Below are 15194 nucleotides of genomic sequence, written 5' to 3'. Positions count from 1 at the left end.
GCTCGATGTGATGTCATTCGCGATGACTACCCTTCATTCAAGCCTTCGGTTAACATTAGCACAGAATTAGTTCAGAATCAATCACCAAAAGAATCAGTTCAGACGCTCTGTGTGTCGGTCTGCTTCACACTGAATCACACATGCACAGTATCATCAGCTCCTCGGTTCACGAATCAGACGCGTCTGACAGAAACGGTTCTCGGTTCAGTGTACGAATAAATGTCGAAAAAATTATTTATTGTTGTGCGTAGTTTGAAGAGAAACATTTTTTAATCTTTATCCCGTATATAAATATTTTTATAATCAGCAAGAGGGTGGGGGGGTTAATGGGGGGTCAAGGTGTTTTTTGGCACCTTTTGTGACCCCCCAAGTAAAATCCACCAGAAAGGATTGGTTTAGGTCAAAATGAGCATTCTGTGGTGACTAAATCACCAATGAAGAGATATTTTCTGTCTTTGGTGGTTTGGACTGAGAGTAATGGACTGGGTTTCCATCTGATGGCAGTATTTACACTCACTGATTCACTCATAACTGAGCACAGCAGATCAACTTAACTGGATTACAGTGTTCCGTTCACTGAAAGCTTTGTGAATGTGGCTCCATACCTGTGTCCTTAATAAAGATTAATGACACTAATAACAGAGACGTTGAGAAGCTTCTGAAATGTGCAGTGTTGCTCATTTCACACTGCTTTTATTTTCTTTGGTTTGTTCTTGTAATGAATATACTGGACATCTCAGTGAGAGATATTAATATTTATTAAGGGAACTTAATGCAGTTTATGAATGAAAACATCCATCTAATTGAATAATAGCGGTATCAAATGAACCTGATCTGGGTTAGATTAAACTCTCATCATCATTCTGCTGAAGTTCTGAATAAACATTTGCAGACATTTGCTAATGGGTTTTCACTGGCTTCTTGAAATAAATCACAGCTGTTCAGTTTCCTGTCCTGTGTATCTCAGGGCTTCTTAATCCCGCCCACATCCTGCTGAGTAGCCAATCACAGCTCAGCATGAGAAACGAGATCAGGAAGTGCTCTCTGTTTTCTGGGAAGCTAATTTTAACCGGATTAAACCTGCTCACAGGAGCTGAAATAGTTTTTAAACTAACTTCTACTGCTGATAAAGACTTTGGGAAATCTGTATCAGTGAACTATATTGATCATCTTTAGGGGAAATATTTATCTGACTTAATATATATGCAAATTATTATCTTTAGGATAAATATTTATTAGTGAATTTTTGTTGTTGTTGTTGTTGATTTAATGGTTTTATTGTAAATGTTTTTTTTTGTATTTAATATTTTTAAGTCTGTATTTCTTTTGACTTTGAAAAACAACATGCACGACAGAAAATAATGCAAATATAATAATTATTATTATTTGTTTTGAAGTATTGAAACTGTGTGTAGAGTCTGATTTCATAATCAACTTATAGACTTTACCAAACAATGCACAATGCAGTCAAATTTTATTAATTTAATTAAGAATAACAATATTATTTTTAATAATTATATTCAATTATAATATGATTATGTAGATCATGTTTTAATTGTTTAGATTTTATGGTTTTTAAAACTTTTTCATCTTTGAAAAACACTGTGGAGCATCACAGAAAATATATTGCATGAATTACATTACACTTATTTTAATTATGTTATATAGGATTATATGTTTATAAAACAATTGTTTTCCAAAATATTTGAAGTAGGTCTATTGAATCGGAATCAGAAAAGAAGATAAATTAATTGAATTTAAATAATGTTTTTAAAAATGTTAAGTGGTTGTAATAATTGGTATAATTAAGAATAAAAGGATTTAATCTATTCCTCAAAAAGAAGAGTTTCTGTTATATAACGATTATTATTGAGCTCCTGTGTAATAGCAGATGGTGATGTGTGTGTCTGTATTGTGAGGATATACTGTGAAGGCACACACCACAGCAGCTGTGAAGTGATCTGGTGATGTAACACAGCATGTGCTGAGACTCATGTGTCTTCATGTGCTTCACTAACACTCTCTGTGTCCACTTCTGACACTTTATTATCAACAGATATGAGCTAACAGAGGATAAACACACTCAGCATGAACTCATGCATGATGCAAAACTATATTAGATTATAAAAACAATCACTGAAAAGATTCAGTGCTCACCTGGTCACACAGGTGAGTCACACACACACACACACAGGCGCGCGCGCAGTAATCAATAATGTGCATGTTATAACATTTTTGCATTTACTCGAACATTTGCATTTACCGAACTTTTAGATGCTTTTGATTGTTTAATTTTCTGATATCAACAACATAATCTATTAACTAAATGAGTGATTCTATTCATTCAATTATTATTATTTTACATGGAAAGCGCGCACACACATATCAACGCATTGCATTTTTGCAATTGTAAAACAGTCGGAAATGCTGGAGTAAATTAACTAAATACAAAGAACTTCCCAAAGTTGGTTTTTCATCATAAAACACAAAGATCCTCATTGTTTGCGTCTTTAACTTCAAGCGATGCTCTTGGTATTTGTTTTTTATTATTATTATTTTTTTATTAAGCGCAGCTCTTGTGCTTTGTTTGTAATCCGGCGGGTGACGTCACGCGCCTCGGCCCCGCCCCGCCCCCGGAGCGCGAGAGCATGCAGGTAGACAGACGCTCGACAGGTGCGACTCACAGCTCCTGAGCGCTTCAGGTAAGACACTTCTTCACATTCATTCACATTCATTCACATAATCACTGATGCTTCTGGCTACTTCTGAACTCAGTATCTCGACTGTTGTGAATATTTTGACAGTTACACGTTAAAGTTTAATGTAAATGATAATCATTAATAAATATATAATAACGAGCAGACCGATAGTTGTTCAGTCTTGAATAGGCTCTATATGAAAATACATCAGTTAAAGTTTATTACTGTCCTTTATTATTGAAATCCGCGGTAACCATTTAACTGTTTAACGTCACATAATGAAACAATATCTGTTAATGTTATTAAGTAAAGTTATTGTGATATTGGTAGCACTTTGCATTAAGGTCTCATTTGTGTACATGAGTTAATGCATTAGCTACACTGTAAAAAAAAAAAAAGTAGTTTACAAGTACTGATTTCGTTTTTTGTTGCTTTAATTTCATGTTTAATTCAATTCAAACGTTTCCTTAATTAGTTGCAATCATTAATTGTTGCTTGACATTTCTTTGTAATTAATTGTGAATTGTGAAATGTACCAGCATCTTCTAAGTGAAAATGTTTATTTTTTAAATCTATTTTATGCAATATTTATTTTTAAATTATTGAATTATTGATATTTGTTACTGTCAGTTATATTGAAAAAAGGTAACCTAAAAAAACTAAATTAAAAATATTATTTAGCATCACTGAACAAACTTAAATAACTTTTAGGTTTTACCAACAATTTTTAAGGGTTAAATAAATACTTTTATAGGTAACAACAGCAGGATACAACTTTTTACAGTTTGGTGAAAATAATTTTATGATTTTAATATTGTATTATTTAATGTTGAATTAAGAGTAATACATGCTGTAAAAACATTCTTTAATGTTAGTTCATGTTAACTTATATAGTTAACTAATGTGAACAAATGAAACCTTTTTGTAAAGTGTTACCGTGAAATACCACTAAAGCATTTTTAGTTTAGTTCGTTTGAACAGAAACTTTTTCTACAGTGATTTGATTTAATGAGTAGCTGTTGATCATGAGTCAGTTTTTCTTCAGATCTCAGTGTGAGAGTTAATGCAATAACCTACATAGAGAGGTCAGAGGTCAGAGATTAACGCGCGCTTCTCATTTATATAAGAGTCGAGTCAGACTTCTGCAGGATTAGGAGCGTGAAGACACACATGTGCTGAATAAGATGTGTCTTCTGCAGGAATCAGATTGTGACGATGGGTCGGAAGGAGATCGACTGCAGCTGGAAGAAAATCACCAGCAACATCAAGGACATATTCGACTTCAAGGAAGTTCTGGGCTCGTAAGTACCGAACACGCTGATGTTTTCTGAGCAGATGTAGTGTGCTGAGTCAGAAGTCAGAAGCTTGAGCGCTATTACAGGATCAGCAGCTTTAGCTCTCAGAGGACACACATGTCTTCCACAGCACTGAGAGACACACAGATTAACGGATTGAGGCCCAGGGCCATCTTCATCAATGAAGCCCTTCATCCTCTGGCTCCTATTGAGAAATACCTGCAGGAGCCGGTTTGCAGTGAGACAGAGTATTACAGGCCACTGATGGGCGTTGTGAGGTGTTATGAAGCTTCATGAAGCATTATGAGAGGAGACCAAGTCTTCTGAAATCTAATGAAGCGTTACAAAGCTTTCTGAACTGTTATTAGGCTGTGAGAGGGACCGTTATCTCTATGAAGGGTTATGAAGGGTTATGAAGCATTATAACGTGTTATGAAGCTTAATACATTGTAATAATGCAAGGGAACTGAAATGTGTTATAAAGCATTGTAAAGTGAGCCGGTAGGAGGCATTGTGAAGTGTTATGAAGCATTATGAGACGTAATGAAGATTTATGGAGCATTATGAGTTGTTAGGAAGCATTATAAGCTCTTTGAAATATTATGAAGCTTTACGATGCACTTTTATCTCTTATGACACATTATGAAGGGTTATTAAACATTATGAGGCACTATGAAACTTTATGAAATTTAATGAAGCTTTATGGAGCACTTCATTGTTTTACGATGCATTGTAAGGCAATACAGAACAATTAAATGAGGCTCTGTAATAGGGCTATGCAGCTTTATGAAGCATTATGAGATGTTATAAAGCTTAAGGGAACACGTTAAAGTATTAGAAAACATTATAAAGCATTATAAAGTTTTATACAAACGTAAGCTCTTCTGATATATTTTATGAAGGGTAGTGAAGCATTATGGAGCACTGTAAGACATTAGGAAGCTTTGTAAGATTGTACTGAACTACTGTGATGCATTGTGAATTAAATTGATCTTTATTGGGGGATATGAAGCATTTCAAAGCAGTGTATGAAGCTTCATGGAACTCTATAAGATGTAAAAAAAAAGATTTGTAAGGCATAATGAATCATTATGAAGCAGTGCTGTGAAAGTTTTATGAACCAAACTGTTCCGAAATGTTATAAAGCTTTAAGAAGCACTGTAAGATCTTATGGCACTTTGTTGAGGGCTATGAAGCATTATGAGGTTGTTATGAAGCTTTATGAAATATGAGGCACTAAAAGGTGTTTTAAGAAGCATTTTATTGCATTGCTGAACCATTAAATGAGATATCGTGAAGTGTTATGAAGCTTTGAGTCATTACAAAGAATTATAAAGTGGTCCAATGTAGCTATGCTATGAAGCTTAAAGAGACAATATAATGTCACTTTATGAAGGGTTATGATGCTTTATAGAGCACTATAAGGGGTTAAGAAGCTTCACAAGGCATAATGAACCACTATAAAGCAATACAAAGTATTAAGAAACTATTTAAAGCATAATAAGTTGTTATGAAGCATTTCAAAGTGTATTGAAACTTTATGGAGCATTATGAAATGGTGTGAAACAATATGAGGCATCATAAACTCATATGAAGTTGTATGAAGTGTTTTGGAATATTATGAGGTGCTAAAATAATCTGGAGTATTATGAAGGCAGTATGAGGCGTTACAAATCTTTGTGAGGAATAGAGATGAATTAATGGGTGAATCTTTACGAGGCATTATAAAGCGTTATACAGCTTTATGAGATATTGTTTGACTTTATGAGTCATGAAGGGTTTTGAATGATCTGTAAGTTGATATTCAGAGATGTTTGTCAGTAGTTTGTTGACTGTGTCAGTGTCAGTGCGTCTCTCTCTCTGTTAATCTTCATCTGCCCGTGAATGAGACACAGACATCAGAGAACATCCTGACACTGCTCAATTAAAGGATTACTGAGCGGTGAATGCAAGTGGGTTTACTGAGCTACACCACAGGGACATATTTGCATTCAGAAGAGAACTAAATCTTACGAGTCTTTGCTAGTTCTGTTAAGGTTATAGACCGATTTCTGTAAAATTGTCAGAACTTCTAGAATTAGTGCCTTCTGGACACATTTATGTTGATTACAGCACGTTTGGAGAATCACCCACTCATCAGTTAGCAATGGCCAAACTGAGACTAGTGTAATAATCTCTGCTGTAGGAGTCTGTGTTCACACATAGATGGGTTGAGAATGTGCCAAGCATGGTGAGAACATGTTGCTAAGCTGTTCTGGGTGGTTGCTAGGGTGTTCTGGATTAAAGGCATTGTGGGTAATCAGTCATGAGGGGCAGCACTGGGCCTCTTATATAACACACACTAATCCTCCTCCTAAGAGAGTTATTCATGGGACAGGTGGACTCAAGATGGACAGGGTGGGTTCAAGTCTTCACTGTAACAGGCTGGACACACACAGCACGGCCTTGTGCCGATGGATTAGCACTGATCTCCATGCACTGAACTTAAAGCTCACTGGGAAGCCAACATTTAGAGCTTCACATACTGCAGAAAAGATTCTGTTGTTGTTTATGGGGTTACATTTTAATATCCCTTTAACTGTTTCTGCAGGGGCTCGTTTTCTGAAGTCTACCTGGTGAGAGAGAGAAAGACCGGGGATTTCTATGCCCTGAAGTGCGTGAAGAAAAAACAGCTGCACCACTCGAACCTCGAGAACGAGATCAAAGTGCTGAAGAGGTACAAGAAAACACCACAGACCAGTAGCACTGACACTACAGACCACTAAGAAAAACAGTACAGACCTGTAAAATAAACACTCAAATCACAAACATAGTCATCACAGGTCATTGTCACGGAAAGCACAGACGATAAACATAAAGACCACACCCCAATATCACCAACACTACACACCATAAACATCACAGACTATTAAAATAAACACTCAGATCACAAATATAATCACAAACACTACAGACCATAAATAACACAGACCATTAACATAAACACCACCGACCAATAACACCCACACTACACACCACGAACACCACAGACCACAAACACGACAGACCATAAACACCAAAGACTGTGAAACACACTACAGACTGGCTACAGACCGTAAACATAAACATCGTTCACAACAAAACAGACATGATCACAGACTACTACCACAAAAGACTACTGACATAAAAACATTGATGCAAACACCACAGACCATAAACACGACAGACCACAAACACCACAGACCACGAACACCACAGACCACGAACACGACAGACCACGAACACGACGGACCACGAACACGACGGACCACGAACACGACGGACCACGAACACGACGGACCACGAACACCACATACCACGAACACCACGGACCACGAACACCACGGACCACGAACACCACGGACCACGAACACCACGGACCACGAACACCACATACCACGAACACCACGGACCACGAACACGACAGACCACGAACACGACAGACCACGAACACGACGAACACGACAGACCACGAACACGACGAACATGACAGACCACGAACACGACAGACCACGAACACGACGAACACGACAGACCACGAACACGACAGACCACGAACACGACAGACCACGAACACGACAGACCACGAACACGACAGACCACGAACACGACGAACACGACAGACCACGAACACGACGAACACGACAGACCACGAACACGACAGACCACGAACACGACAGACCACGAACACGACAGACCACGAACACGACGAACACGACAGACCACGAACACGACAGACCACGAACACGACAGACCACGAACACGACAGACCACGAACACGACAGACCACGAACACGACAGACCACGAACACGACAGACCACGAACACGACGAACACGACAGACCACGAACACGACAGACCACGAACACGACGAACACGACAGACCACGAACACGACAGACCACGAACACGACGAACACGACAGACCACGAACACGACAGACCACGAACACGACAGACCACGACAGACCACGAACACGACAGACCACGAACACGACAGACCACGAACACGACAGACCACGAACACGACGAACACGACAGACCACGAACACGACAGACCACGAACACGACAGACCACGAACACGACAGACCACGAACACGACAGACCACGAACACGACAGACCACGAACACGACGAACACGACAGACCACGAACACGACGGACCACGAACACGACATACAACTAACACCACGGACCGCGAACACCACAGACCGCGAACATCACTACAACTAACACCACAGACCACGAACACCACAGACCATCAACGCAAACTCTTCATAACCCTAATACCGTATTCTGGACAAATGTGGGCAAAATAATTTTGATTTATTTTTAAAAAAACTTCCCTGTATCTGAGCGGTACAAGACTTGGTTACTTTTCCTAAGTTTGCCTCCTGAACACACACAAATTGTTTTGACTCAATTCTACAATGTTAAGTGGGTGAAAAAAAACCTCCTTAATCTTGTATTTGGGTCAAAAATGGGCACCCATAGAAATGAATGGGAAAAACTGTAATTTAGAGCATTCTTCTTGTTTTTTGTAAAAATAAATTAATAGATCCAATACAACGCATATCTAACATACACACAAATGAAGGGCTGATCCTGTACAACATTCTCATCATGGCAAAAACTCACACTCATATACACACACACACACACACACAAACAATGCATTCAGTGAGCCTATGACAGAGCTGGGCTAATGTCTGACCATGTTTTTTGGTATGATCCAATCATCCACCTGGCTCATCACCCTCTCTCTCTCTCACACACACTCACAGACACACACACACACTAACACACACACTACACACAGACACACACACTAACACACACACAAACACACACACACAAACACATAAATGATAAATGATCTACTACTTTGTCTTTTCCTTATAGCATGGTCATATTTATCTAAGCATATTTAGGCATCTTTGTATAGTCTCACCTAACAAATATATATATTTTTTAAATTACAATTTTAACTTGTGATAGTCAAAAACTTGAGAGGTCAAATTCATTTTATGCAGTGGTTCATAGAGTTCAGCCTATATATGCAGCCATTAAGTACTATAGCTATCTAGTGGCTATTGATATTGTTTTTTGTTAATTTAATACCAAAATGAGACACCAGGTGACAGCAAAGTCACTTCATCTTTAGGTTTTAGCTCTAAGAACTTATTGAAATATTTTAATGTAGTTAAAAAAATAAAATAAAATAAAACATAAAAATAAGCATAATTTACATAGAAAATATGGTACTTTTTGAGGTAAATAAATTCAAAAATAAAAAAGCACCATAAATAGATAGACAAAACTTTATCGAAGACAGTGATATAACATTTATAATAAATAAAAAATAGGATCACACCTGAGTCCTCTGTGCCCACATTTGTCCACAATTACAGGATTAAGGGCTATAAAGTGAATACGGTTTGAGGGTTAAACACCACAGACAACAGCCCCTAAAACTACTGACAAAACACTACAAACCAGCATTAAACACCAAGTCTCTCTCTCTCTGTCTTTCAGGATAAAGCATGATAATGTGGTGGGACTGGAAGATTTCTACGAAACGAGGACGCACTATTACCTGGTCATGGAGCTGTACGTGTTTGATAAAGACTGAAATATACACACAAACACAAACCCACACAGCTTTTTAGTGTAATTTTAACGTGTTTTTGTGTGAAGGGTGTCGGGCGGAGAGCTCTTCGACCGTATTCTGGATCGAGGTGTTTACACAGAAAAAGACGCCAGCCGTGTGATCAAACAGGTCCTGGAGGCCGTTTCCTACCTGCATCAGAACAGCATCGTCCACAGAGACCTGAAGGTGAGAGAGGACGATCTTCTAGCAATTCAGCTTTATAATGAAATATCATTAACCGGCGTGGTTTTGTCCATCCGTAGCCTGAGAACCTGCTGTACTACAGTCCAGATGAGAACGCCAAGATCATGATTACTGACTTTGGCCTGTCCAAGATGGCCGATCACGGCGTGATGTCCACAGCCTGTGGAACACCAGGATATGTTGGTATGAATAGTTTTACACAACCAAAACATCATTACATTTCCATTAAGTTGCGTCTAATGTTCACGATTCTGGTGTTTCTCCTCAGCTCCAGAGGTTCTGGCTCAGAAACCGTACAGTAAAGCTGTGGACTGCTGGTCTATCGGTGTCATAACCTACATCTTGTGAGTCTGGGTTCATCTAGACTCTTCTGGGAGACATTCAGTTGTGTTTTTCCTTCAATCACTTATGTTTTTGTTTAGGTTGAGCGGCTACCCACCGTTTTATGAGGAGAACGAAACACGCCTGTTCTCCAAAATCATGAAGGCTGAATACGCCTTCCACTCTCCGTACTGGGACGACATTTCTGAGTCAGGTGCGTCACAGACACTTTGCAGACGCAGAAGCCTCATAAACATGAAAAGACATTACTGCCACCTGGAGGCCATCAGCTGCATTACAACATCAACTCCTGTAGAGATTCTTCAGGCAGAGATTTCTATGCCTGAATAATTGAATAATTGTGATTTAACTCTCTCTACTTTTGATTTTTGCAGCGAAGGACTTCGTCAGGCACATGCTGGAGAAAAACCCTAATAAACGCTTCACCACTGAACAAGCGCTCAGTCATGCATGGTGAGAAACACGACACCACATCTCAGAGATTCTCAGTACTGTTTTACATGAATAAACATGAACAAACAAATGTTTTTATGAACCGATGTAGTGAAGCATGGAAAAAAACAGACTACATTTAATGTTTAAATAATGGTTAAACAAATAAACAACCTATATAATAATATAAATATAATTATGATATAATGATCAATCATAAGCATGCATATTTTGATGAATGAAAATTTATGATTTATGAAAAAGGCTTACTGTATCGTCAATAAACATTCATATGCATGAATAAGAAAACTAATGCATAAAACAGGCAGGTTCATAATCGAGTATACATATTTATGCATTTTTTTTTTTTAAACATTTTTTGACTAATCATTAAATCAAAGTTTATTTATTAAGCATGCGGATTCATAAGTATACAGTTTTATAAATAAACATTTATTTCTAAAATAAGCATGCTGTTTTATGAATAAACATAAGTCACGATGAATCAACATACTTGTGCATGTATAAACAGACTAATATATACAGTAAACGTGCATTAAGATTCACAAATAATTTTATAATAACTTGTGCATAAACACTGATTCATGAAAAAACATTGTATAAGTTGTTAAACTAATGCATAAAAACATGCAGCTTGATAAATAAGTAATCAGATTTCTGAATCAACATGCTGTATGATGAATGAATGTGGCTGGTCTGTGTGTGCAGGATCATTGGAGACACGGCGCACAATAACAACATCATTCAGTCTGTCGGTGAACAGATTCAGAAAACCTTTGCCAAATCCAAGTGGAAGGTGAGAGATGGCAGATCATCTATTCTCTCGTTCTGTGCATGAATTCTGAATTATTGACGGTGCATGTGTTTCAGCGAGTCATTAATGCGACGGTGGTGGTCAGTCACATGCGGCGTCTGCAGCTGGCCCACGCTGACCCTCCGGCCCCCGCTCCACTGATCCAGGTGCTGGACGTCTCGTCCCCTGGCCCGCCCTCGGATGAGCTGGACACCAATGGGAACCCCTCGTGCAGTCACATGACCCTGTCACCTCAAGCTGATGTCAGCAGGGGCCGGGGCCCGCTCAAGGCCTGTAACAGTGAGCCGATGCACGCACTGGTCATCTGTGAGACGGGGCAACACGTGTACTGCTCCGAGTCCGAACTGCCCAGCGCCGCCAACAGGTGCAACCCGCCCCAAATTATATCAGTCTATCAATTGATCTGTTTTTAATTACGTATATCTGTAATTAAGATTCGTCCAACATTTTGGGGCATTTCAAAGAACCGGTAGCAATGCATTCTGGGATAACATTGTCCATGAAGAATGAATATGATGATGCCTTTGTATATAAGTATAAAATTAATGCAAAAAAAAAATGCTTATAAATATTGATATTTTAAAGACTAGAAAATATTTATGTAATTGGTTGATTAATTAAATTATAAAATGATTGTTTTCTCTCTCTGTTTCAGATCAGACAGAGTGACGTGTTGCACAGATGAGCGGGGCCAGTCACTGCAGACTGGGGTTTGCTCTGTGATGTGATGGGCTGATTGACAGCTGTCAGTCAAATGAAGTGAGTAGGGCTCAGGCTGCCGCTTTGAGCGTCCTGTGACAGTGAAGGTGTGTGACATCCCGTCTTCTGTGTCTCTCTCAGATCCTGCGCTCGTAGGATGATCAAGTGTGTGTTCTTCATGGACGTTTCGGGACGTCGGATCCACACGAGTGCCAATCGCACACATGTCTGCGTCTCAGATCTTCATCTCTCACTAGTGAAAGTGTTACTTCTGTCATTTCAAGCAGATTGAGAGTGTCATTTATCTCAGGAATTCAGGACAAGGCAGGTTTATTGTATTATTTTCTGTATATACAGTACATGTACGATAGTTGCATTTGGGCCGATGCCAATGCATCATGGGAAGGGCAGATCACGTGTGCCACTGTTTTACTGCGAGCGACGGCGGGTTTGAGTGTTTTTAATTTCAATCTTATTTTCTTATTTCAAACTCATGCTCACTGTTGTATTCATAATATTTATGTCTTATAAATGCATATAAGATGATTTAATGCGTTATTTAGGGGCTTATTAAGTCGGTATCAGCACAGAGCCCTGCTGTACCCCATAAACACGCTGCTGTATGTCTGTATTAAAATACATAAAATAAAGCTATTTACACACCAGTGTAATGTCGTGGAGAATTAATCTGTGTTTAAATACCATTGTCAGGATGTGTGTGCTGAGCATTATGGGATGGGTGTGTAGTAGACACTACCTTTCAGAGCCTGCATGATTTCTCTGGTGTCCGTCATCAGAGACTCCGCCTCCTTCTGCAGTGCCTGTACTAGGGCTGTCAAGTCATTCAGAATTTTATCTAATAACACAATGTGTCGATTAATTATTCGAATGAATCTCAAATTAATTGCATATCAATCAAAGTCATTATTGTGTTGTGTAAGTGTTAGATTATTGTGTGTTTTTTTTATATAAAACTAAAACTGCCAGTAGGTATTTAATATTTAAATATAATTAAATATTATAAATGTAAATATTATTTGTTTTTCTAATTTACAAAATTACAAATCAATAAATTACACCATATTTTAACAATTTACAATCTGTTGCCATGTTAATTTATACAAATAATTAATAAATATATAAAAAGACACTGAGTTAATATAATAGGTTATATATATTCATTTATGTGTATTAATAAATTAATTACAAATAAATAATTGAATTTTATGATTATTTATTAGTTTATTATTCATTAGTATTTGCGATTAATCCGATCCAAAATAAATGTTTTTGTTTGCATACTATGTTTGTGTACTGTGTATATTTATGAATATATAAATACACACACACATACAGTATATACTTGTGTCAGTTTATATGAGTGTGGGTGTGTGTGAGAGAGAGAGTGTGTGAGAGGGTTTCTCTCACTGTGTGTGTGTGAGAGAGAGAGAGAGAGAGAGAGAGAGTGTGTGTGTGTGTGTGTGTGAGAGAGAGAGAGAGAGAGAGAAAGAGTGTGTGTGTGTGTGTGTGTGTGTGTGAGAGAGTGAGTGTTTGTGTGTGTGTGTTTGTATGTGTGAGAGAGAGAGAGAGAGAGAGAGAGAGAGAGAGTGTGTCAGAGAGAGAGAGAGAGTGTTTCTCTCTCTCTGTGTGTGTGTGTGTGTGTGAGAGCAGATGTTCCTCCTGTGGAATCTGCTGAATGTGTTTGTGTTGTGTCTGCAGCTTCGGTGCTCTTCTGATCCAGTGCTGCACGTTCACACACGTCTGGAACATCACAGCAGGATTTACACAACACATTTAATGGAGCTTATTTTCACCTCCTTGCTTAATTCTGGAAGCAACCACAATCTGAGTGACTCACTGAAGTTGGTGACTAATACAAATGTATGTTTGATCCGATATAATGCGAGTGTGTTCAGATGTCCAGTTAGACGCCGTCTCTTTAAGAACCGTGGGAAAGTCCAGCCTCACAATCACTAACAGCTTGTTTTGCTGGTCGATGTTCTAAATAATCTGATTATTGTTGCCTTTCACTCTGGAATTTCCAGCCTCTCACACTCATGACTGAACTCATATTATGCATTTAGCAGATGCTTTTATCTAAAGCAACTTACAGTTCATTCAGGCTAACATTTTTTACCTAACGTACTTCCCTTTGAATCGAACCCACAACCTTCTGCTGCTAACGCAATGCTCTACAACTTGAGCCACAGGAACATCATGCTTATAATACTAATGTAAGACTCTGATTGGCTTGTGGATGATAACTGGGGTGATGGGTGGTTGACCAGGCATTTCCTAGCTATTGTGGGTGGTTGCTAGCCTGTTGCTAGGGTACCGTGAACGGTCGCCGGGGAGTTGCTAAGATGTTTTATGTTGTTTCCAGGGAGTTACGTGGGTGTTTTAGGTGGTTGTGATTTGCTAATGTGTTTAATGTGGTCACTAAGGTGTTCTGGGTAATCGACAGAGTGTTGCTAGGGTGTTATGGGTGGTTGCTAGGGTGATCTGGGTCATTGCCAGGGAAGTAATAGTGAGTAATGGGTGGTTGCCAGGGCATTGCTAAGAGTATTATTGTTGGTTGCCAGGGAGTTGTTAGGTTATTTTACATGGTTACTAAAGTGTTCTGGGTGGTTGCCAGGGCGTTGCTAAGAGTATCATTGTTTTGTAATGATTCGTATTGTAAAAAGCGCTATACAAATAAACTTGAATTGTTGGTTGCCAGGGCGTTGCTAGGTCATTTTACATGGTTACTAAAGTGTTCTGGGTGCTTGCCAGGGCTTGCTAAGAGTATCATTGTTGGTTGCCAGGGCGTTGCTAGGTTATTTTATGAGGCTACTAAAGTGTTCTGGGTGGTTGCCAGGGCGTTGCTAGGAGTATTATTTTTGGTTGCCAGGGAGTTGTTAGGTTATTTTACGTGGTTAATAAAGTATTCTGGGTCATTGCTAGGATCTTATGGGAGGTTGTGGGTGAAGTTAATGTTTGTTACTAAGTGCTACTGATTGTTGCTAGGGAATTATAATGGGAT

At 38.6% G+C, this 15194-nt stretch overlaps 1 protein-coding gene across 1 annotated transcript; it reads left to right on the top strand.

The window, feature by feature from the left end:
- Positions 1 to 211: 211 nt before the first annotated feature.
- LOC113064667 (calcium/calmodulin-dependent protein kinase type 1D-like) lies at positions 212 to 12836 on the top strand. The gene is made up of 14 exons (XM_026235535.1): positions 212 to 2169; positions 2574 to 2702; positions 3899 to 4000; positions 6585 to 6710; positions 9546 to 9620; positions 9708 to 9846; positions 9924 to 10047; positions 10133 to 10208; positions 10287 to 10399; positions 10581 to 10659; positions 11368 to 11455; positions 11530 to 11837; positions 12129 to 12232; positions 12314 to 12836. The coding sequence occupies exons 3-13, from the start codon at positions 3915 to 3917 to the stop codon at positions 12199 to 12201; spliced, it is 1287 nt and encodes a 428-aa protein (XP_026091320.1). The 5' UTR covers positions 212 to 2169; positions 2574 to 2702; positions 3899 to 3914; the 3' UTR covers positions 12202 to 12232; positions 12314 to 12836.
- Positions 12837 to 15194: the final 2358 nt, after the last annotated feature.

The sequence above is a fragment of the Carassius auratus genome, chromosome 47, assembly GCF_003368295.1.
Source record: "Carassius auratus strain Wakin chromosome 47, ASM336829v1, whole genome shotgun sequence".
Lineage (NCBI taxonomy): Eukaryota > Metazoa > Chordata > Actinopteri > Cypriniformes > Cyprinidae > Carassius > Carassius auratus.
This window is presented reverse-complemented; position numbering and strand designations above follow the sequence as displayed.